Raw genomic sequence first — 22,225 nt, forward strand, 5'->3', positions numbered from 1 at the left:
CACACGGGCTTAGGTGGCTCGATGAAAAACCGAGAAAGCTTTACATTCCCGCGGGTAACCTGGCTCGCATCGAGTGTCTGTTGCCAGGGTGTTAACGTGACTGGCTTCTTCCGGGCCCGCTGGGTTGGTAGGGCTGAAAGTGCCACGTGACCCAGGCCTTGCCTGGGTTCTGCGTCTTGTGGGCCTGGGGTGCCGAGAAGGACCGAGGGGTGGAGGAGGTGGGGGCCCCACTAACCAGGTCACCCTCCCCCTCCACACACACGCCCAGGGCGTCGACAGTCCAAGAGGCAGCTCCGGAACGAAAAGGACAAGCCGCTGCCTCCCCTGCTGGCTCGAGTTGGGGGCAACATTGAGGTGAGAGCCGGGCCCAGGCCCCCGCGTGTTCCTTAAGGAGAGGATGAAGCCGGGAGCGGGGGACCGAGGCCGAGTCGCTGAGGGGAAGGACCAAGAAGCGAGATGCCGGGACGCTCACGGCCCGCTGCCCGCTCGCCCCGACCCTCAGGTGCTGGGATTCAACACCCGGCAGCGGAAGGCCTTCCTCAACGCCGTGATGCGCTGGGGGATGCCACCACAGGACGCCTTCACCACGCAGTGGCTGGTGCGGGACCTCAGGGGCAAGACCGAGAAGGAGTTCAAGTGAGTGCGGGCACCCGGGGTGGAGCTGCACGCGAGGGTACGAGCCGTGCGTGTCCACTCCTTCCTCTTGGCCGCCACGTGATGTGACCTTACTCAACTGATTCGTCACGCTCCCCTGCCACGCGGCGTTTTCTGGCTCGGTTTCCTGGGGCGTGGACTCAGCCTGCCCACCTCCCCTCAGCCGAGCCTAGAGCAGAGAGGCCTGGCTTCCTCCCCCACAGGGCCGGTGGTTAAGACAGGAACCTTGCCCCGGGCTGGCCTCGCCTCACATTTACTTGGTAGGGGAGCTGGTGGACGGGACGAAGAGCTGACTGATGGGGCCTAGGAAGGACGCACCAAGGCCACGGAGACCGTGGAGACACAAGGGGAGGGGCGGAGGCGGGAGATGGGGTTTGGAGGGCTGGTTGCGGTGCGATTGAGCGGCCCTGGGAGGACCCCTGGGGGCACACCCTGGAGGCTCCGTGGGAGTTCAGGGTTCAGGGGATGAGGGTGACATCCTCGCTGGCCGCTCGGGCCCCTCCTGAAGCTCTCCTAACCTGCGTCCCTCCCCACGCTCCCCAGGGCCTATGTGTCTCTGTTCATGCGCCATCTGTGTGAGCCCGGGGCAGACGGTTCTGAAACCTTTGCTGACGGGGTCCCTCGGGAGGGCCTGAGTCGCCAGCAAGTGTTGACCCGAATTGGAGTCATGTCTCTCGTCAAGAAGAAGGTACTCGTCTCCTTGGCCGGAGTCAAGCTGGCCACCTAGGCTCCATGACCCCTCTGCCTGGCGACCCCGAGTTCTGGATTCAGGCTGGCGGGAGAGGAGACCCGGACGGGGCTGAGCTTCCTGTGTGTCCAGCGCCCGCGGCTGACCCCTGTCCCCCACGCTCCCGGTGCCCCTCTCAGGTGCAGGAGTTTGAGCACATCAATGGGCGCTGGTCGATGCCCGAGCTGATGCCCGACCCCAGTGCCGACTCTAAGCGCTCCTCCAGGGCCTCGTCTCCTACCAAAACGTCTCCCACCACCCCGGAGGCTTCTGCCACAAACAGCCCTTGCGCTTCTAAACCTGGTAACGGGGGTCGGGACGCAGGAGGGGTGGGCAGGGAGCCAGCGCCCCGCGGGCAGAGGAGTGGGAGACAGCGTGGGGTCTCTGCCTCCCCCCTGCAGCTACTCCGGCTCCAAGTGAGAAGGGAGATGGCGTCAGGACACCTCTTGAAAAGGATGAAGCGGAAAACCAGGAGGAGAAGCCCGAGAGGAAGATCGAGAAGATGGAAACAGAGGTGTGTGGCTGCCTGGCTCCCCCAGAGAAGGAGACAGTCAAGGTCTCCGGAATCCCTGCTTCATCCTGACCCCGTGGTCGTCTTCTAGGCCGACGCCCCTAGCCCAGCCCCGTCGCTTGGGGAGCGGCTGGAGCCAAGGAAGATTCCTCTAGAGGAAGAGGTGTCTGGAATACCCGGAGAAATGGAGCCTGAACCTGGGTACCGGGGGGACAGAGAGAAGTCAGGTGGGTTCACGGGCTTAGGGCTGATGGGGGGCCTCGAATGTGGGAGTTCCCTCTTCCGGGGTCAGGGGATGAGGGTGACATCCTCCCTTCGTGTCCCCTTCCCCCTCCCACAGCCACAGAGTCAACGCCAGGAGAGAGGGGGGAGGAGAAGCCATTGGATGGACAGGAACACAGGGAGAGGCCGGAGGGGGAGACAGGGGATTTGGGCAAGAGAGGTAATGGGTGGAAGGACTGGACACCTGCGTCCCTGGGGAATCGGGCGGTGGAGTCTGGGGGCCAAATGCCTGGGTCCTGGGGGCGGGGGTACCGTTCCAGGGCCTGTCTGGTGCAGGGCGGGGTCTTCGGGGCTGGGAGGAGCCCCTGCCGAGGTGCGAGCTCTGCCCCGTCTGCCCCAGCAGAGGATGTGAAAGGGGACCGGGAGCTGCGACCGGGGCCTCCTCGGGACGAGCCACGGTCCAACGGGCGGCGCGAGGAGAAGGCGGAGAAGCCTCGGTTCATGTTCAACATCGCAGACGGCGGCTTCACAGGTGGGGGGCTGTCCCTGCCGCCTGCTCCTCACTGGGATGCGCTCATCCTCATGGGCACTGTCCCCTCCCGCCGTCCACACCCCTCACCTCCGCCCGGCTGCCGAGCTGGCTGTGGTTCCCCGAGTCCTGACGCCCCGTCTCTGTCTTCTGCCCGCTTCTCAGAGCTTCACACGCTGTGGCAGAATGAGGAACGGGCAGCTATTTCCTCGGGGAGACTCAACGAGATCTGGCACCGAAGACACGACTACTGGCTTCTGGCTGGGATTGTCCTGTATCCTTTGATAAGAACGCAAGAAAAAAAATAGTTCTCCCAGCCCGGAGAGGGGAGTTACAGAGAAAGAAGAGTTCGCACCCAGGGAAGGGGGGCCGTGCCACACTTTGGGGGAGATCAGGTCAAAGGGAAGGAGTGATTTTTGGTCTTTAAAAAATTTTCTTAATGTTTGTTTAAATTTTTGAGAGGGAGAGAGACAGAGCATGAGTGGGGGAGGGGCAGAGAGAGAGAGGGAGACACAGAATCGGAAGCAGGCTCCGGGCTCTGAGCTGTCAGCAGAGAGCCCGACGCGGGGCTCGAACTCCCAGACCGCGAGATCATGACCTGGGCCGAAGTCAGACGCTTAACCGACTGAGCCACCCAGGCATCTCAAAAGAAGCGTTCGTAGTGCAGCCCATCCCTGCTAAATTCCTTGACGGCCCCTCCCTCGTTGCAGCCACGGCTATGCACGGTGGCAGGACATCCAGAATGATGCTCAGTTTGCCATTATCAATGAGCCGTTTAAAACCGAAGCCAATAAGGGGAACTTCCTGGAGATGAAAAATAAGTTCCTGGCCCGGAGGTTCAAGGTGGGGATCAGAGAGAGAAGGAACAGCGTTGAGGAGGGGGTTGGGTCAGAGGTGGGACCAGGTCTGTGGGGAAGGTTGACACCGTGAGGGTGGCAGCGACGCCGGGGGCCCAGAGCGGAGCGTGACCTCGTGGCCGTGCTGGGTTGTCACGGTCCATCCCGGTGTGAGGCTGGGGTGCTCTGGGCCGGCAGCGAGGGCAGCGTGGGGCCGCAGCGCTGCCCCCCCACCGGCCCACGTTCACCCTCCCGCCGGGTCCCCAGCTCCTGGAGCAGGCGCTGGTGATCGAGGAGCAGCTTCGGCGGGCGGCCTACCTGAACCTATCGCAGGAGCCGGCGCACCCCGCCATGGCCCTCCACGCCCGCTTCGCCGAGGCCGAGTGCCTGGCCGAGAGCCACCAGCACCTCTCCAAGGAGTCGCTGGCGGGGAACAAGCCGGCCAACGCCGTCCTGCACAAGGGTAAGGGCCGCGGCGGCCCCGCGCGGGGGAGGGCCCACAACGCTGCGTAAGTCTTCACCCCGCACCCCTCAAAATCTTCCCACCCCTCTGACCCCTTTCCCCTCTGAACCCCCCCCCCTCTGACCTCTAACCCCACCCTGACCCACCCGGCCACCCCCTGGTTCTAGCCTCTAGGGTTTGTGCGAGCCAGCCCTCGTCCGCGCCCACTAGCGGTCACACCAGTGCCCAGTGGAGGGACCCTCCCCCCTTCCCCAAACTCCGTGAGACTGTGCCGCGTCCCCTCCACAGGGCGGAACTTCTTCGTTGACCCACACGCCTGCCATACCGCTAATAGCACCCTCTCCGGGGCCTTGGCCTGTGTGTAGCCCCCCAAAATCCTTCCCGCCCCCGGTCCCAGAAATCACGTTCCTCACGTCTCGCTCGCCCCACAAGACAGAAACTGCCACCGTCCCACCCTCTGACCCTGCCCCACGAAGCTTCCCGTTGACCTTCACCCCTTTCTCCCCAACCCTCTCACCCTACTGATAATAGATTAAGTTCCAAAGCCCTCTAACCATCTAATCCTGTCTGACGTAGTGACTGACTCCTGGCCCCCTTGATTCCTGTTCTAATTCCTTGAATCTGTAATGCTGATCCTCTAACCTCCCTCCCCCTTACATATTAAAACCCTGATTCCTCGAATCTTCGACACCACTTACCACCTCCCACACCTCCTGACTATTTCCTCCCCGTCCTCCCCACCCCCAAAACCTCACTCTTGCAGTATGGGATGTTCTGACAACTCCCCGCCCCGTGTCTTCCAATGTCCGCCCCCCCCCCCCATCTCTCTTTTCTCCGTATTCCCGTTTCCTTTCCTCTCTCTCCATCTGTGTTCTGGTCTCTCTGATTCTTCACCTGATGCCTTTTCTCCCCCCTCCCCCCCCTCCCCGAGTCACTCTTTCTGTCTACTCTGTCATTTTCTTGACCTCTGGTTCTTTGGTATCTCTGACCTCCTCCTCTCTCTGTCTTTCTGACTGTGTCTGTCCATCTGACTCCTTGTCTTTTCCTGGCTCCACCTCTCCCTTTCCCTGTCTTTCTCTTGCCCCTCTTTCTCCGTGGCCCGGGCCCCAGTTCTGAACCAGCTGGAGGAGTTGCTGAGCGACATGAAGGCGGACGTGACCCGCCTGCCCGCCACGCTGTCCCGAATACCCCCCATCGCAGCCCGCCTTCAGATGTCCGAGCGCAGCATCCTCAGCCGGCTGGCCAGCAAGGGCACGGAGCCTCACCCCACACCGGTAACCCTCGTTGTCCCAACTCCACTCTTCCCCGTGGGCACTCTCCTGCCCACGTTCCTGTCGACTCTAGACCGTGCGGAAAACCGCCTTGCTCCAACACGCTCCCCACCCTCGAGGCTCCCTGCGTCTATGCCACGCGCTCAGTAGTTCTGGAGTTGACCCGTGTTCACCCTACGGCGTCTTTTCTGTCTCAGGCTTTGGCGCCTCTAACGTGGGCTTGCTCTCTCTTGCAGGCCTTCCCCCCGGGTCCGTACGCTACTCCTCCGGGGTACGGGGCGGCCTTCAGCGCCGCACCCGTAGGGGCCCTGGCCGCCGCAGGCGCCAATTACAGCCAGATGCCTGCAGGGTCCTTCATCACAGGTCAGCCGGGGACTCCTCCCCGCTCTTCCCAGTTCTCCTCTCCGAGCTTCAGCCCCGCTCAGCTGCCCGTTTACTGCTCCGGCCCATCCCGCTTACGGGCACGTGTCCACTGTTCCACGGAGTGGAGTCGTGCTGGGCTCTGGCCTTCCCACCCTTTAATTTCCCTTCCAATGCCGTTGCCAAAAACCTAAGGCTTTCAGTGGTTCTGTGGCTGGGTCCTGCTTACCCAAGCCTCCCCCGTCTGGGCTACTTCTGGGGAAGAGAAGCTGAAGTCAGGAGGGTGGGTAGTGGAGTTGGAACATGAGAGGGGTTCGCCCTCGTCTTCCCCGCCCCCGCCACCCTGGAAAATCACAAGGGGCACGAGGTAACCTAGCAGTGAAGTGCTCTGGCCGGGAAGCCATGTCTGGGAGCGGAGTCAGGATTGACCCTTCCTCACCCCCTTCCCACACAGCCGCCACCAACGGCCCTCCGGTGCTGGTGAAGAAGGAGAAGGAAATGGTGGGGGCACTGGTGTCAGACGGGCTGGATCGGAAGGAGCCCCGAGCCGGGGAGGTGATCTGTATAGACGACTGACCGGACCCCAGGCCTGCCCATCACCCAGGCCTCGTGCCCGGGGCCGCCCCCCAGCTCAGGCTCTGGGACCTGCGGCCAATTCTCCACCTTCCCCGCCCCTGGGGCCACCTCTGGGCTAGGAGCCCCCCCACCCCTCTCTACGACTCCTCTCTTCAAGAAGGGCCCTTTGTCTCTCCCTCCTCCCGTGCACCTTTCCCACCACGCTTTGAAGGCCGTGCTGGTGCGAAGAGGTCTGGGTGGGAGGCGGTTAGCGGGGTCTTCTGAGTCCCTTTCTCCCCCCGCCCCCCCCGCCCAACACACAGCTTCTGGATATGTGGTTGTGGGGAGGAAAGAGGTGGAGCCTCCCCAGTCTTTACTCCTGCAGTACGAGCGCCATCCCCTGCGGAGGTGGGGGTTAGCCTTGCCTGGCCTTTAGGAACTTTGTGGGGGGTGGGGGGGGGGGACAGCTCTGAAGAGAGGAGGGGGACTTGAGAGAGGGAGGAAGGGAAGAGGAGGGGTGGCTGCATGTTTCCTTCCCTACCTCCCCCCCCCCCCCCCCCCCCACCATGCTGAGGGCGAGCAGTTAAAGGGAGGGAGCCCACTCCCGGTCAGCCTCGGAATAAAGCCTCAGAATCACTGGCTGTTACCTCCTGCGCACCGGCATCTTGTGTTGGGAATCTGCCCCTCTTCCTAGGGACCAAGGACCACCCCCCACAGAGAGAGTAACGGTTGGGCGATACTCCCTCAAGCCAAAGAGGAGCTCCCCAATCTGTTCTAGGGATCCGGGTAACCTAGAAAGGGTGGGAGAAAATACTACAGGCCAGACATGGGGGAGCCCCCGGCTCTTGGGTTCAGGTTCTCGGAGGACTTCTGCCCTCCCTCCTGAAGGCCGGAACACGGACTACATTTGAGTGGGTCAGGCAGGGGGCCTCGTCAGGGGGACGACCTTGCCTTTGGGACCAGAACGAAACAGCGGGGGGCAGGCTGGGGAGACACGGGCATACCCTCCCCCCCAGGAGGGGCCGGGGAGGGGGGCAGTTTGCATGGCGAACCCCTACTTCCTCTTCGCTGCCCCTCACTTTCTTGCTGCCCCCTTCCCAGTCTCTTCACTCCCCACTCCTGGGCTGTCCCCATCCCCTCTTCTGTATCAGGTGTATTGGTTGTACATATAAATTATACTTTCCTTTCTGTGTGCTCTGTTATTTTTGAGTGGGGGACTTCTTTGGTGGGGGGGGGGAATAAGGAAAGAAAGGGTACTGCTTTCTGCCATTTCGTGTTACCCATCTTTCTTTTCCTTTCTTTTTTTTTTAATCTCCTGACTTCCTGTTTCTTATTTTTCCTTGGATCACCAACTAAAACTCCGAGGCTCTTTCTCCCACCCCAACCCTGGTGTGATGAACTCAGTGTAGAGATGGAGGGTGAGGGAGCAGCAGGCTACCACGCAGCCCTCAGGCTGAGATCAGAGACCAGGTAGGGCTTCCTGGGCAGGGGCGAAGTGGGCGGAGGGGACTGGGCACGATTCTGAACTGCCTCCCATCCTTCCTTTTCATCACGCTTTCCACCTTCAAGTTGCTGAGTTCCTGCAGGAGTCAGTAGAGTTCAGTCCAGCCCCGCAGGCTCAGTTCCAAGTGGGGGGCAGAGCACCTTTTTTTTAAAAGGAGTTGGGGGGGGTCATACTTGCCAAAGATCTGAACTGCTAGATACTTCCTTGACACGTACTGTTCATGACCAGCGCCGCTCAGAGGTTGAGACCAGACACTTAGGTTTTGAGGCTAATGTGTTAAAAAATAAAAGATCCACCCAACAAGCATTTATTGAGCACATACTATACATTAAACACTGCTTTTCACCCTGGGGGATACAAGTCACAAGTCAGCCATTGCTCTCCTGGAGCTCACACCCACGAAAGGCACACGCTATCTGAAAACAAAATAAGTTGTGCAACAGAGCACCTGTGAAGGAAGGGACCACATTAGGTGGATGAGAAAGGCCTCCCCAAACAGGGAACATTCAGGCTAAGACAAGGACAGGAAGACGCTAAGATACAGTTATAAAAACTGAGGTTTGATATTTCATAAATTCACATTTTTAACTCAGGAAAAGTGCAACATAATAAGTGCGCACGTGAAAGATTTCTTCAGCAACAGAAGGTCCCTTTACGACCTCCAATAAAATGCAGATCGCTTATCCCAACTGTTTTCAATACTCCACCGCAGATGGTGATAGCCTCGCAAGTCTAGGATGTGGACCGCCGTTCTTAAATGTTTCTATGCGTGCAGATCACCTAGGATTCTTGTTAAAACTCAAGAGTCTTGGGGCAGCTGGGTGGCTCAGTCAGTTGAGCGTCTGACTTCGGCTCAGGTCATGATCTCGCGGTCCGTGAGTTCAAGCCCCGCGTCGGGCTCTGTGCTGACAGCTCAGAGCCTGGAAGCTGTTTCAGATTCTGTGTCTCCCTCTCTCTCTGACCCTCCCCCATTCATGCTCTGCCTCTCTCTGTCTCAAAAATAAATAAATGTTAAAAAAGAAATTAAAAAAAACAAACACAACTCAAGAGTCTGAAGTGTGGATCCTGAGATTTTGTAATGCCACTGATGCTGCTGTTTCTAAACTATAATTATACTCTCCTAACGTAACTTACAGGATTTTAAAATAGAATCCTGGCATAGGATAGAAGCTGTCCAATTATGGGGCACTAGTTTAAAATTCTGTGATGAGCATCTTTTTTATTTTTTCAGTAGCGACCGTGTTTTCCCTGTGACTGTGACAATGACAGATAATATCACAAGATTAAAATGTGATGCCTTCACCAAATGGCTTTCCTACCCTTGATAGGCCCTAATTAGGTGCCTCAGATAAAAAACGCCCTCTGGACCTTCTGATACCTGCCCTAACTGGTTGAAGGGAGATTGTGAAATGAAGCAGACAGGCATCTCAATAATTTTACCAACACACCACTGGGAATGGGGAGACAAGCATACCAGCACTGGGGGGGGGGGGGGGGGGGGGAGGGAGGGGAGGGGAGGGAACCAATACGTCTTATTTTTCTCAGCTTTCTAAGGTGCCAGAGAAGCGGGATTATTAACAGCACACAAAAACCGGCCTCCCCTCTTCCATTATGTCTTAAAAAAAATTTTTTTTCAACCCCATGGGGCACCTGGGTGGCTCGGGCAGTTAAGTGACCAACTTCAGGTTGAGCGCCTCCAGCTGCAGCTCAGGCCGGTTCTTGGGTTGGAGCCCGGAGTCGGGCTCTGTGATGACAGCTCAGAGCCTGGAGCCTGCTTCGGATGCTGTGTCTCCCTCTTTCTCTGCCTCTCCCCTGCTCATGCTGTGTCTGTGTGTCACTCTCTCAAAAATAAATAAACATTAAAAAAAAATTTTTTTCAACCACTGGACACGGAATCGCTAAAATCGGACCTACTGTGCCTCCACGCTTCCCTGGACAAAAGCCAAAGTCACAGCTAAGGAAACAATGTCTCCTTCCCCCGGGGATGTAGATTTTGTCTCCACCTTCCTGGGAGCGAGGCGGGCGCAGTCCGCAGAGAGAGGGGCGATTTGCTACAAGCCTCCCAGCTCGGCGTCCACACGCCTCGATGCGGTCCCTCCTGCCCTGGGCTCAGCCCCGGGAAGGGGGGCCGGGGTAGCCTTGGCATCCCCTCCATCCCCGCTCTAGAGCGTGTCCCGAGAATGCAGCTCCCACCTTTCTTCTGCCGCAGCTTCCAGGCTCCGCCGCTACAGCGTGCAGCGGGTCATGCGGGCCAGGTCCTTAATCTCCGGGCAGTACAGCACTAGGGGGGACAGACGGAGGGTCAGTCGCGGCAGGGGGACGCGGCCGAGGCCCTACGAACCCGGGCGCAACCCCCCTCCCCGCAGCCAACCCCCCCCCCCCCACACACACACACACTCAGGCGGCCCCTCACCGTTGCTAGGCAGCGGACGCCGCCAGCGGCGCGCGGGCGCCAGCACCCGATGCCACAGCCGCCGGAGCGCGCGCCAGCCCGCGCTCCCGGGTCCCGTCCCCTCCTCGCTCTCCTCCTCGTCGTCGGCGTCGCCGCCTCCCCGCACCGGCCCGCCCGCCTCGTCCGGCTTGCGCTCGGCCCGTGCCTTTTCCTCCAGCCGCGACCACAAGTCCGGGTCCACCGCGACCTCCGCGGCCCCGCCGCGCGGCAGCGGCGTGGGCGCGCGGCAGAAGGGGCACGTGACGACGCGGCGCAGGCGCACCACGCCGCCGTCGCCGCGCGCCGCCAGCTCGCGCAGGCACGCGGTGCAGAGCGTGTGGCCGCAGCGGGCGCGCGCCGTGCCGGGCAGGCGGCGGGGCGCGCGGCCCGCGAGGTTGAAGGGCCGGTAGCAGATGCTGCAGTCCAGCTCGCCCCGCTCCGGAAGGGACGGCACCCTCGCCAGGAGCTGCATGGTGTCCGCCGCGGACTCGAGGGCTTCGCAGGCTCGGCCGGCTCCGTGGGCTGGACGAACAGGCCCTCCTAGTGGCCTGGGTCGACTCCTGGGGCGGGCGCCGCGGCCTCTCGCCGGTTTTAATAGCGACACCCCGCCCCTCGAGGCGTCACCCCGGTGGTTGGGTCGCTCCCCGCTGCGGCACGCGTGGGGGCGGTGGAGGCGCGAAGCCGGGAATGCAGGTGACGGCCTAGCGGGGTAGGTAGGTGACGCCCCGGGTGGCGCGGGGGACTGGGCCGGCGGGAGGCACACCACCCCGCTCTCCCCGCGCCTTCCTTCGTCCCCCAACACTAAGCCAGCGCCCCCTCAATTCTGTGTGCAGATCTCTAGGCCCTTTGCGGCGCTGGCCCTCAGCCGCTGGCCCAGGGCGCTGCCCAGGTCTCTGCTGCCCGCTGGGCCTGTTGGTTCAGTTGCTCAGGCTCGTTCACAACCCCACCCGGACTTCCTGCCTAAGTCCATGACACTGCCCATTCTGCCCAGTCTTTAGGGGGCTCCTGGGCAATCTGCACGGATGGCGCCCTCAACTCACTTTATTAGGCACGTCCTGCCTGTGTTCTTGTAAGGCTGGCCTCCCAAACTCATTCTCTTCAAACTGCTCACCTCTCAGCTGACATCTCAACTTAAGGAGGCACCTAGATGCCGGGACCATGGATGGCCTTCCTCCTAGGAATGCTGGGAATCCTTTCCTTCCTGAGGAGCCAGGCCTGGACACCCACACACCGTGATGGTTTCAGCAAAGCAGCCCAGCATGAGTTCTGACTCAGGGGTCTGACATCCCCCCCCCCACAGGTAAACAAGACCGAACACAGCCCACATTCCCTCCTGGGACCACACCCACCCCAGCTGCCTCCTGGCCCTCCTCTCCTGGCCCTACCGTTCAGGTTTTGCTTGGAAGGTAATAGCACAGACGCTACGGCCAGCTGGCTTGAGTTCAGATCCTACCTTGCAGCACTTAGGAGTTGTGACACTTTGAGCAAGTTACTTAACGTCTCTGGGCTGATTGCTCTCCTCGTCTGTAAGATGTGGATAATAATAGTGATGAGTTTGTATATGTAAGGTGCTTAGAACCCGGCCTGGCCCACAGGAAACACCATGTGTTAGCTGTTTTTATCCCGTGCCCCCAGCCTATGTTGTGTTGGCTTCTCAATACCCAACATCTTCAACACCCATCTCTTTTGGTCAATACAGGTGTTGGGGCGGGGCGGGGGGGGGGCTGCTATACGCCCATGACATTTGCTAGTTTTGACAGGCAATGTAGAGCTGCTTTTTTTTTTTTTTAATTTTTTTTAATATTTTATATTTGAGAGAGAGAGACAGGGCATGAGCAGGGGAAGGGCAGAGAGAGAGGGAGACACAGAATCCGAAGCAGGCTCCGGGCTCCGAGCTGTCCGCACAGAGCCCAACACGGGGCTCCCACCCACGAGCAGTGAGATCATGACCTGAGCCCAAGTGGGACGCTCAACCGACTGAGCCCCCCAGGCGCCCCAAGCTGGTTTTGTTTTTTAAGTAGACTGTTAAAGCTCTAAAGGATACTCTTTTTGCGAGGAGGTATATTATTACTTGTAAGCAAATATTTGAGAACTTCTGAGTTGTAGTGTCTTCGTGGTCACTTGGGGGAAGCTATCTACTTACGCCAACGATGCTGTCATAATTCAAAACTTTTTTCGGAACTTCTCCTTGGACTGTGGCTCAGAGGCCTCCTCACATCCTTTCTTATTTTCAGTTGGTGATTACGTGTTAACCATTTCGGGCAGATGTGATTATATAAATGATTCCGAAGTGTCTGATAGCCAAAGCCTCAGACTCTAAGCTCCCAGACCTTTCCTTTCTCATTTGTCTTCAAAAACCCAAAGTGGTGCTTTCCTTGTCCAAATCACCTCTTCCAGTGTTTCCCACCTCTTTCTTTGCCCAGCTCCAGAAACCCAGGTGTCTTCCTTGACCCCACCCACTTCCTTTCACCTTCCTTGGGCAACTTCTCAGCAAGCCCTATAGCCCTGTTAGTCTTGCCTCCTAAATGTCTCCCTGACCCACCTACTTTTTCCCCACCGATAGAACACCGCAGCAGTCCCAGCTGCCCTCGTCTCTTGCCCAGACCCTGGGAGGAGCCTCTTGGCCAGTCTGTCCACAGCCATTCTGGCCTTCTCCAGGCTTCTCCCTACATGGCTTACAGTGACCTTCCCAGATCTCAAGCCCAACCAGCTCCTAACCACGCACCACTTCCATTCCTTCTCAAAACCTGTTAATGTCGTGATAACTTAGTGGCCTCACGTTCCTATGTCACGTGACTCTGCTGCTTCTCCCGGCAGGAACGGGAGTCTGTTCCCCTAGCCCTTGGATCTGGGCTCACCCTGTGACTCACTTTGACCGACAGAACATGGCAGAAGTGATGTCGTGGTCCTTCAGAGGCCTTGAGCCTCTGCCTTCATCCCCTCGCGCTGCCCTGAGTCTGTTACGTAAGGGAATTTACCAGCAGATGAGGCCGCGTGGAGAACCGAGGAGTTCCAGCCAATAGCCATCTGATTTCCCCACTCAGCGGACCTGCCAGCCGGATCCAGCCACGTGAGTGAGCCCAGGTGAAAACAGCAGAGAAAACAGCCAAGCTAATTTTGGGGGTGAATTGTGTGTGTCAATGGATACCTGATAGGGTTTCCTATTGCCCTTTGGAGGAAAAGAATATTCCAAAGTGCCCTATAAGGTCCTGTATGCCCTGAACCCACCCACGTCTCTCAGTTGGCTTCCATTCTCTCTAGTTTTGACCTTTGGCATGCATGTTTCTTTCTGCCAGAAAGCTCCTATTCCCCTAACCCTCTTACTTTCATGTGAGTAACCCGCACTCCTCCTCCAGCGCCCCGTAAGCCCCCTCACCTCGTCAAATACCACTGTAGCCTCAGGTAACACCACAGGCTTGCCTCTGGACTTTGACCAACAGACATTTGTGTTTTTGGAGGGGGGTGCCTGGTTTGCCTCTCCCATCTGTAAACTCCATGCAGGCTGTTCTGGGTCTGATTTTGTTTACCACTGTATCCCTGTGCCATACCACGGTGGGACTCGATAAATAAATACTTGTTAAATTAGTGAACAAGGTACGTGATGAATATAGTAAATGAGGTGTGACTACAAAGGAGGATTTCTTATGACCGCTTTACAGACAGCCTCTGGAGGGAATTCCTAACAGGTTTGTTGTTTTTTTTTTTTTAATGTTTTGACCAAGGGTTGGGGGAGATGTTATTAAAGTAAATGGATAATCCTCCGAGGTAACCATTTAAAGAGAATACTATTTTGAATTTAGAAATCCTTGCATGTTTGTTACAGAATAAATAATCATCACGGTTTAGTCACACGGTTTACCTCCTTGTTTCCGCCAGCCTTCCAAAATGAGTGGGAGATGTTAGGCGTGGATGTAAGTATTCATTAGTGGATCCGGTTGGTTGCTAGCCAGCAAAGGGGAGGCTGCTGACTCTTCTCTTTTTGGAAATGGGTTTTACTCCGCTCCCTTCGCTTCAGGATCGGGAAAGGGCGAGGATGGGTAGAGAGGAGATGGTGAGGTTGTATTTTAAGGCAGGCAACGCTCATCCTCCTCCCCTGTCTTGTGATCTGTGGAACTTTCCGCCCACTTTGTGTCCCAGGGAAATCAGAGTCCTGGGGGGGAGGGGAAGATTAAGGGGTAGTGTCTGACATAATCCCATCTGAGTCTTTGCTTTTCTGCCACCCTCGTGCCTGATCTTTCACTGGTTTTCTCTTTTCCTTTATGATGCCTCCTTCCCTCCCTTTCTCGGCATCATGTCAACCATAGACCGGTTTCCACTGCACCGTTTCTTCACCAAATCCCACAGCTTCAACCTCAGAGGAGCCCCTGCCGTACAGCCACAAGAAAACCACCCAGGTAGTTCCTTGGCACACGTGTGTGTATCAGGAAAAGGGAAATGAGATACACAAGAGGTGTGGCTAATGTTAGCTTGAAACACAAAGGCATGGGTGTCAGAGGGAGCGGGCGACAGAACGGTGAAGCCAGAAGGCTGGGTTCTGAGGCATGCAGAGACCGAAGGAAGGAAGGAAACGGGGGCCTGGGGTGTCGGGGCCTGGGTCCCCGGTGAGGGCAGTGACTGGAAGTGACTAGCAACATGACGTCTCGGTCAGTGGAGAGAAAGCTAATATTGGAGTTTCTAAAGGCAGGGAGCTAGGCGAAGGCCTGATATCTGAGACTGAGACCCCTTGCAATTTCAGACCGTGAGCGGGGATCGAGCTGAGATTTTATTTACAAGTTCCCTGGGAAGTCTTACAGATGAGGGGCCATCATTATTGCTTTAAGATTATTGCCAGAAGGAGGACTGCAGGCCTCCACTGCTGGGTAGGAAATCCTGCTCAAGGCTCAAAAGTCTACCCCCGGACATTTTTATGTCAGCCCCACGTCTTTGCCGTGACCTAAAGGCTGTCGCTATGTCCCCCTCCCCCCCGGAAAGCACAGCCCAACTTTTCGGAGAGGCCCCCCCCAACCACTTTCGCCAGCACATGCTATATGTATACATCTGCCATCGAATTTCCTTTGATCTGCGTCAGTGCTATGTCACAGTATTTCCCACCAGACCCCCTCTCGGCAAGAGCAAAGTACTGACACTAGTGCTAATTTTGAGCCTCCCCCCCCCAATCTTCTGCTGGGAAGCAGCGTCCTCAAAGATGATCATTTCCTTCCCGCCAGGACCAGCCTGGCTGCCTTTGTACCAGATACGGTCACAGCCCCATTTCCTTTGTCCCAGATGACATCACAACCCACTTCTTATTAGGTTATTACCCCTTGATGACATATGAAGGGCCACTTTTGAGGTAATTTGCATGTCTCCGGGATCTGCCCCATTTTTGTGTCTCCCCCTCCCCCGGGCCTCGGCGGCGACTAGGAGAAGAGAGAAGGGAGCGAGACCAAGTGGCAGAGAGGGGATGGCTCGGTAACTCATGCCCGGGGTCAGCAGGAAGGCCTAGAAGGACGCAGCGGGCGGCGGCGCACTACTTGCCCTGGCGAGCCCCGCCGCGGAAGGATATGGCTTTGTTCATGCGCAGCGCTACTCGAAGCCGGGACTCGTTAGTGGGCGGGCCTCATTAGTGGGCGGGGCCTCCCGGTTCCGGCCGGCCGCGGCGTGGAGGGATCGGGGCGGTAGGGGAGCGGCTGCTGGGAGGCGCTCGTCGGCGGGGGCGGGGGCCCCGCCGTGGGTGCCTGCGCCCCTCGACGGACTATTTCTTGGAATGCGGTTTGTGCCCCAGAAGCCCGTCTATCTCCGTCACCGTCTGCGGCGTCAGCTGGCTCAGCACCTGTAGGGAGGCAGTGGTGGAGAGGGCGCTGAAGGGCGTCCGGTTCGGTTCGAGGGCCAGAGGAGCAGCACAGCGGGGCCAGGTGGCGAGAAGAGAGTCTCAGCCGCGCCCCTGCCTCGCCCTGTGTCCCTCCGGGGCCTCTCCTCTGCAAAGTGGGGCCTCTGTAGTGGTTGAGCTGCCAGGCCCATAACGGGTTGGACAGCGAGGCCCTGACTGTTGGGGAAGGGGACAGAGATGGGCTCTGCCTCTGAGTCCCCGTCTCACCTGTACGGCTCCCAGGTGTTCTATCAGCTGCTCTGCACTTGACACCCCCAGCAAGACCGAGCTGACACCCTCGCTGCGGAGACACCACGCTGGGGCCAGAGGAGACAAGAAAGAGAACTGATGGAGAACAGCGGGCGTACACACCTCAGAAGTGTCTCTGGGGAAGAGGGTCCTCCTTAGGGACAGACCAGTCTGGGGTTTGGGGGTTTCCCCGCAGGAGGTGAGGCCCTGCGGGGTCCAGGGCTGGCAGTGTCTCACCGATAGCAAGCTGTGCCACAGTGCAGCCCAGCTGGTGGGCGATGGGAAGAAGGTCCATGACTTTGGCTTGTTGCTTCTTGCCGTCCTCACTCTGCGCTTTGTCCTTGAGCCACTGGTAGCTCTGGGGGCCAGGGACAATGGGCAAAAGGCCACTCCCCCACCACCCAGAGCGGCCCAGATAGCCCAGTCCTGCCGTCCCGAGCCCCCAGATCTCACCTTGATGGCCCTGCAGGTATCTGGGACTCGCCCATCATACTTGCTCGTGATGAGGCCACAGGCCAAAGGGGACAAGGTGACTGAGCCAACACCTAGGAGGAAGAGGACTGGATGTGGGGAAAGGGATCTAGGTGACGGTTAGGCCAAGGGACAGGCAGGGATGGGGGGCTGCGAACCGATCTTGTGGTAGAGCTCTGGCAGTTGCACCTGCACCTTCTCTCTCTGAAACAGACGGTGCTCCGCTTGCTCACACACTGGAGGGATCAGATTGAACTGTCTGGCCACGGAGTAGGCCTCCTGGGTTGGGGTGGGGAAGAGATGGAGATCAGAGCACTCTTTTCCCTGGCTTTCCACTCCCCCTCCCCCGGTGGAGTGGGGTTTGGAGCAGCCGCGTGAAAGGTGGGAACCAGTCGTGGGACGGGGTGGGGGAGGGGGTAAGCGGGGCGGCATGCTCACCATGATTTCTGCAGCTCCCCATCGGGATGTCCCCCAGTACAGGGCAAGGCCCTGGTCAATGACATAGGTCATGGCCCGCACGATCTCTAGGCACACGGGAGAGAGGGCATCTCGCTGTCAGACCCCTGGCATCCAGGACTCCATATCTGTAGCCCTCTGCCTACCCCACCGAGACCCCAGGCATCTCTGTGTAATCAGAGAGGTTGGTAACTGCACTTCACCTCCCTCCCCATCTAAGACCTGGGGTCTGAGCCTCCACTGTGCAGATTGGGAGGCCTCCTGAGCAGGGGCTGGCTTCCTGCTGAGAGTTTGAGGCAGTGCTGCTTTGGGGGACCGTCAGGGCTGGGGTGCTGGTTTTACCCTCCATGGGACTATTGGGGTCTGAGCGGTTGGCAAAGACGATGTCCACGTATCCCAACTGGAGGCGCTCCAGGGATCCTTGCAGGCCTGGGGAAGGGGTGGGGAGAGGAAGGTAAGCACTTCAGCCTCAGTTTCCCCGAAGGATTTAGACAGTACCCCCTTGCCATGGCCACCTAGCTCCCCACTCCCCTACTCAAAGCCTCCAACTCAGAGTCTCAGAAGACGTTCCCAACTCCTCTGGCTTCTGTACCCAGCCCCGGCAGATTCCCAGCCCCTAACTCTCACCCTCAATGATGTGTTTGCGGCTCAGGCCTCGCTCGGTCTCTGCCCTGCAGAAAAAGATAAGTCAAAGATGAGGTGTGACAAAGATAGGGGACCGCGGCTGGCCTGGTGCCATGAGAAACTGGGATGGCGTGGGTCCTCACGGGCAGGACGCAGACCTGGGGTGGCAGCTGTACCCACACCTCTCCCATGCACCTGCACGCATTCTCTGTAGATCTCCCCACATAGAGTGTGGCGGCCACTTACTGTCCTCCCCAGAAAATCTTGGTGGTGACGACATAGCTTGATCTCCTGGAAAAAGCGAAAGAGAGACAAGCAAGAGAAGGGATGTTGGATGGTCATTTCCCCAGCAACCCCTCAAAACACGGTCTCACCTCCATCCTTTGCTCTTGAGGATGTTGCCTAGGGTTCTTTCAGCCCTAGAAGAAAGACAATGCAGAAGCACTGATCCCGCCAGCGTGGGTCAGTTCCTTCCCCTCCTCCCGACCTTTCCCTTCAATGGATTTCCTCTCTCGTAAAGTGGACCATAAGCCAGGAGCCCATTAGGCTGTCAGACCATCCTGGACAAAATAAGAGGGGCTCCCAGAAGGAGGGGTATAGTCCTTTAGCCTTCATTCACACCACAAATCTCAGTTGTACACCAACTGTGTACCAAGTTCTGTTCCAGGCGCCAAAGGGATAGAATAAGATGATGAGAGAAGAACAGAGTAGTAAAGTGGGGGGTGGGTGGAGACGCTGCATCTTCTGGTCTGGTTCCAATCATCTGCGTTGCCCCCTCCCTTCTTCGATCCTCTGCAAAATCCCCCACAGCGTCCAAGGCTCAGCTTGGATTCCGCTTCATTCTACTGAAAGTGTTCTCTGATTGCCACAGTCTACGGTCAGCCCTTCTTGTCACTTTCCATAACTTTTACTGACCCAATTGTTTGGCACTTCATTAGGAGCTAACTAACACGTGACAAGTCTTAAATGGTCTCGGCGGACTATTACTTTAGTTTTCCTGTTATTTAACCTTGCGTATCTCCCTGTGTCTTGGGTTTGTTTAACCATTCCGACCGTGAGCCTTAGGAGGGTGTGTTGTCATCCCACAAGCAGTGACTGCTCTGTGCTAGGCTCTGCGTAGCTACGGAGGTGACATGAGGAAGAGGAAGACAAATTTCACGGAAGGAGGAGCCTCCCAGTTGGGCAGCAAATACGGCTACATAAACCAGTAATTGACAGATTGTGCATCAGAGGGCAGTATAAAGGGCTTTGGGACCTGAGGTGAGTGGTGACCAGTTTGGGGAGCTGGACAATGGCTTCTCGGAGGAGCTGACGTTTGGGCCAAGTCTTGAAGATAAGCTGAAGAGTTTGCCAGATGGAGAAGAGGCCAGGGGGATGGGGGGGGGGGGGGGGTTGGTGAGGGAGCTCATCTAGGGTTTAGCTACTCCCAGCGTGAAGCCATGGGTATGTGACACGTGGCCTGGCATGTTTGAAAATTCAGCTTTGTAATCCTCACATCGTTGCACATAACGGATGCCCAGGATATAGGTGTTGGTTTTATTTCAGTTTTATTGCACAGGACGCCCTTCGCCCCCTAAGCTGAAGATGAACTTGTTGGGACTACAATTCCCATAGTGCTTTGGGGGCCCCTTGGCTGAAAGGTCGGAAGTTCGTGTTAACAGAATTCCCAAGGTCCCCCAGAGGGAAAACAAGAAGCCCCGAGGTTCTCTTAGCCTTTCAAGGGTAACTTGGCTTTTTCACCCCAGTCCTTACTTTCCCGCTGCGTACACTTCAGCCGTGTCAAACAGGTTTACACCATGCTCATAGGCTACTGTCAGCACGTCCTCTGCTGTCTAGGGAGGTGAGAGAAAGAGATGAAGACCAACCACTGGCCCTCAGGGACCCCCCTCACTGCACTCCCGCCCATGGCAGCTCAGCCCTGGCCTCCACATTCTCCCCCCGTCCCCAGCCTCAGGTCCGCCATTCTCCCTGTTTGTTGTCCAAACCGCTCTCCACGTCCACATCCCTCTTTTCTGGCTCCCTCACAGCCCCTGGCCCTGCTTCCAGGTCCCATCACTGATACCTCATCCGAGATTTGAGAACCGAATGTGACCCAGGTGCCTGCAAGAGAGAAGTCAGGTGGGAGGCAAGCCACGAAGGCCCCCTCCCTTCATTCCTCTTCTTTCGAACTCACCTAGGCCAAGACAGGATACTCGAAGACCAGACTTTCCCAGGTTCCTGCAGGATACAGAAGCGGCAGGAAGGGGTGGAGCCTCCATTAAGGGCATATATTCTCAGCCCCCAGCTCCTCTCCTTCCAGAATCAGAAGCCCTCAGGGTATCTCAGTCCAAAGGAACTAGATCCAGTGGGCCTACCGCATTGGGCAGTGCTATGCCCAAAGCCCAAGTGGACAAATAAAGGACTCTGGAGCCGATGTCCAGTGCCCCTGTCCCTCCTAGCACATGGGAGGTGTGCTGCCCGGTTTGTATTTCTTCTGCTGGGGTCTTGTCTGCGTTCCAGGCATCTCTGGGATGTGTGGAGTTCAAGGCTGGGAGGAATGTGACAGGCTGATTGTGGTCAGTTGGTGAAATCAGACCCTTAGATAGAGGGTGCTATACCACAGGGCAGACACTGAGGCGGAAGGGGGTAAACCAAGTCAAGTTCAGGCACTCAGGCAGGCAAGGGTCCTTGGACAGGCTAGGCTGATGGGCCCCCAAAACGCAGCTGGGACCACCTGACTATGACAGGAAAGGCCAGCTCTGTCTCTTCCTCCATCCACTGCTGTTGGCTTGTGGAGTCTGTCTCTGAACCAGAGAGCCCCCTCCTCCCAAGGCCTCCTCACTCAAAGCCAACACATGGAGATCAGATTGCTCAAGTGACAAAGTCAGGTCAGATCAGTGACCTCTGCTCACTCCCAGGCAGGAGCCCCTCCCTTCTGCCCTAATGCAAGTTCTGAGAGCCCAGTGGGTCTCCGAGAAAGTCCCTTATGATTCAGTCCACCTTCTCCACCAAGCCCCTGTCCCTCAGCAGGGGGTTGAGAGATGTGCCCCATGCTTCCAAGAGCCCCACTCCCCTCCCCACCAAGAAAGGTGGCAGGAGACCCAGCCCTTGGGGCAGGGAGGGGGGGTAGTATCTCGGTCAGGCATCCTGAGCAGGCCAGAGTGTGAAGCCGTTTCCTTCCCCCCTCTTCCCAGGACACGGACCCAAGGACACTCCATCCCAGAGGGGGCCCAGCCTGGAGATCTGTGCATCCCTGGACTTCCTGGGGGTATGGAGGGAAGTTCAGGGGCATCCCTTGGCTCTGACAGGACCGGTCAGCCTTGGTAAAGTTGGTTTTCTCCTACTCAGGGGATCGACGAAGACAAAGAGAGAGGGACCGAGTAAGGGAGAGCCCCGGTGAAGGGAAGAAGAGGTGGAGTGAACTGGGATCTTCTTAGCGAAGATTGACGGGTCCTGGAGGCATCCCAGGAAACCTCAGGGGTCAGGAAAGGGGAGCAGATGGGGTGGGCTGCTCGGCCACCACCATACCTGTATTTCATGCCAGTGCCTCGGCCGGTGCTCTCTCGGAGGGCCCCCGCGGGCGCTGGGGGTCGGGGCACCAGTGCGGCCCGGGCCTTAGGGACCGACCCTCCTCCCCCTGGAGGATTCCCATGCCCCCCGCCGACCGGCCCGCCGTTACCGCCCCCGGGGCCCGGCCGGGGTCCACACAGATGGTCCTCACTGCTCCGGCTGCGAAGGTTCTGCTCGGTACAAGCGATAGACACCTGCATGTCTGCTGGCCAGGGCGGGGGAGGGGGCTCCGAGGGGGCGGGAGGAGGAGGGAACAGGGAAGACCGCGCGCGGACGGCCGGCGGGGGGTGTAGTGGCGCGAGCCCTGGGAGAGCGGGAAGGCGGAGGAGGCTGCGGCGGGAGCCGCGGGGCGGGATCGGGCCCACGGGGGCGGGCTGCTGGAGGTCGCGGGGTTTGCGGCGGGAGGGGAGAGACGCGGGGGGCGGCACGAGTGCAGATACTCAGATACGGGGGCCCTGGTGCGGGGAGGAGGGGGAAATGGGTGAGGGTAAAGGTCGAGGGCGGTCCTCGGAGAATGGGGACCCAGGGACGAGGGGTGGCGGTGTAAGAGAGATGCCACCCCAGCCCAAACCGCAGCGGGACCGCTAGGCTCCCAGTAGCGTCGGCAGCGGGCCCAGATGATCAACATGCAGGCACCGCCCCCTCATCTGCATAAAGCCGCCCGCCTCCCAGCCAAGCCCGCCGCTCATCTGCATAAGCCCCTCCTCCGGAGGCTCCGCAGCTTGAATATTCTGTGTGCTTAGCGAAGCCGGGAGGAGGGTGGAAGCCCGGAGGAGGGAGGCTGGTTATCGGAGCCCCTGGGACCCGCGGCAGGTCGGCCTTCCTCGGCACAGTGGGTCTCAGTTGGGGGCGATTTTACCCCTAGGGATCGTGTGGCAAGGTCTGGCGACAGTTTTGACTGTCGCCCCTGGGGTTGGGGGGTGGGGATGTGCTATCAGCAGCTAGTGAGTGGCGGCCAGGACAAA

The 22,225-nt window shown here is 58.3% G+C and overlaps 3 protein-coding genes and 1 non-coding gene across 18 annotated transcripts in view; 2 read left to right on the plus strand and 2 right to left on the minus strand.

Moving 5' to 3' along the window:
- CHD3 (chromodomain helicase DNA binding protein 3) overlaps positions 1–6,631 on the plus strand; it is a 25,133-nt gene extending 18,502 nt beyond the window's left edge. For 5 of the 14 annotated variants that reach the window (XM_042917101.1, XM_042917103.1, XM_042917106.1 and 2 more), the window contains exons 27-40: positions 269–354; positions 503–636; positions 1,198–1,342; positions 1,522–1,684; positions 1,783–1,895; positions 1,984–2,119; positions 2,233–2,334; positions 2,515–2,646; positions 2,809–2,917; positions 3,354–3,486; positions 3,747–3,988; positions 5,053–5,216; positions 5,450–5,576; positions 6,028–6,631. In XM_042917101.1, the coding sequence (XP_042773035.1) occupies positions 269–354; positions 503–636; positions 1,198–1,342; positions 1,522–1,684; positions 1,783–1,895; positions 1,984–2,119; positions 2,233–2,334; positions 2,515–2,646; positions 2,809–2,917; positions 3,354–3,486; positions 3,747–3,988; positions 5,053–5,216; positions 5,450–5,576; positions 6,028–6,268 (2,027 nt within the window). In that variant the 3' untranslated portion in view covers positions 6,269–6,631. Of the gene's footprint in view, positions 1–268; positions 355–502; positions 637–1,197; positions 1,343–1,521; positions 1,685–1,782; positions 1,896–1,983; positions 2,120–2,232; positions 2,335–2,514; positions 2,647–2,808; positions 2,918–3,353; positions 3,487–3,746; positions 3,989–4,109; positions 5,217–5,449; positions 5,577–6,027 lie in introns of those variants that run through there. The other 9 variants (XM_042917102.1, XM_042917110.1, XM_042917111.1 and 6 more) reach the window with 9 other exon arrangements.
- The window catches only part of RNF227 (ring finger protein 227), a 12,406-nt gene extending 1,857 nt beyond the window's left edge, over positions 1–10,549 (minus strand). Inside the window, exons 1-3 of one of the 2 annotated variants that reach the window (XM_042917122.1) lie at positions 10,046–10,549; positions 9,826–9,913; positions 2,839–2,922 (exon numbers count right to left, since the gene is read on the minus strand). In XM_042917122.1, the coding sequence (XP_042773056.1) occupies positions 9,858–9,913; positions 10,046–10,535 (546 nt within the window). In that variant the 5' untranslated portion in view covers positions 10,536–10,549 and the 3' untranslated portion in view covers positions 2,839–2,922; positions 9,826–9,857. Of the gene's footprint in view, positions 1–2,838; positions 2,923–9,825; positions 9,914–10,045 lie in introns of those variants that run through there. The other variant, XM_042917123.1, reaches the window with a different exon arrangement.
- LOC122207473 lies at positions 770–909 on the plus strand. The gene has a single exon (XR_006196885.1).
- A 5,248-nt stretch (positions 10,550–15,797) lies between the features above and the next one.
- On the minus strand, positions 15,798–21,460 carry KCNAB3 (potassium voltage-gated channel subfamily A regulatory beta subunit 3). Its single transcript, XM_042917126.1, has 14 exons — positions 21,219–21,460; positions 19,885–19,928; positions 19,774–19,811; positions 19,464–19,543; positions 18,086–18,130; positions 17,958–18,002; positions 17,715–17,758; positions 17,430–17,516; positions 17,070–17,155; positions 16,790–16,910; positions 16,614–16,705; positions 16,398–16,518; positions 16,140–16,228; positions 15,798–15,875 (listed from the first exon to the last, which is right to left on the minus strand). Exons 1-14 carry the CDS (start codon positions 21,458–21,460, stop codon positions 15,798–15,800), a joined length of 1,212 nt encoding a protein of 403 aa, XP_042773060.1.
- Between the last annotated feature and the right edge of the window lie 765 nt (positions 21,461–22,225).

This window comes from Panthera leo, chromosome E1 (assembly GCF_018350215.1).
Source record: "Panthera leo isolate Ple1 chromosome E1, P.leo_Ple1_pat1.1, whole genome shotgun sequence".
NCBI lineage: Eukaryota > Metazoa > Chordata > Mammalia > Carnivora > Felidae > Panthera > Panthera leo.

What these genes read in the sequence shown, in the direction of transcription:
- KCNAB3 (XM_042917126.1), bottom strand. Translation starts at nt 21,460, where the DNA reads ATGCAGGTGTCTATCGCTTGTACCGAGCAGAACCTTCGCAGCCGGAGC. An exon ending in CCGCAAACACATCATTGAGG is followed by an intron (nt 17,517 to 17,714) that starts GTGAGAGTTAGG and finishes CCCCTTCCCCAG; the next exon opens with GCCTGCAAGGATCCCTGGAG. An exon ending in CCCCAATAGTCCCATGGAGG is followed by an intron (nt 17,156 to 17,429) that starts GTAAAACCAGCA and finishes CCGTGTGCCTAG; the next exon opens with AGATCGTGCGGGCCATGACC.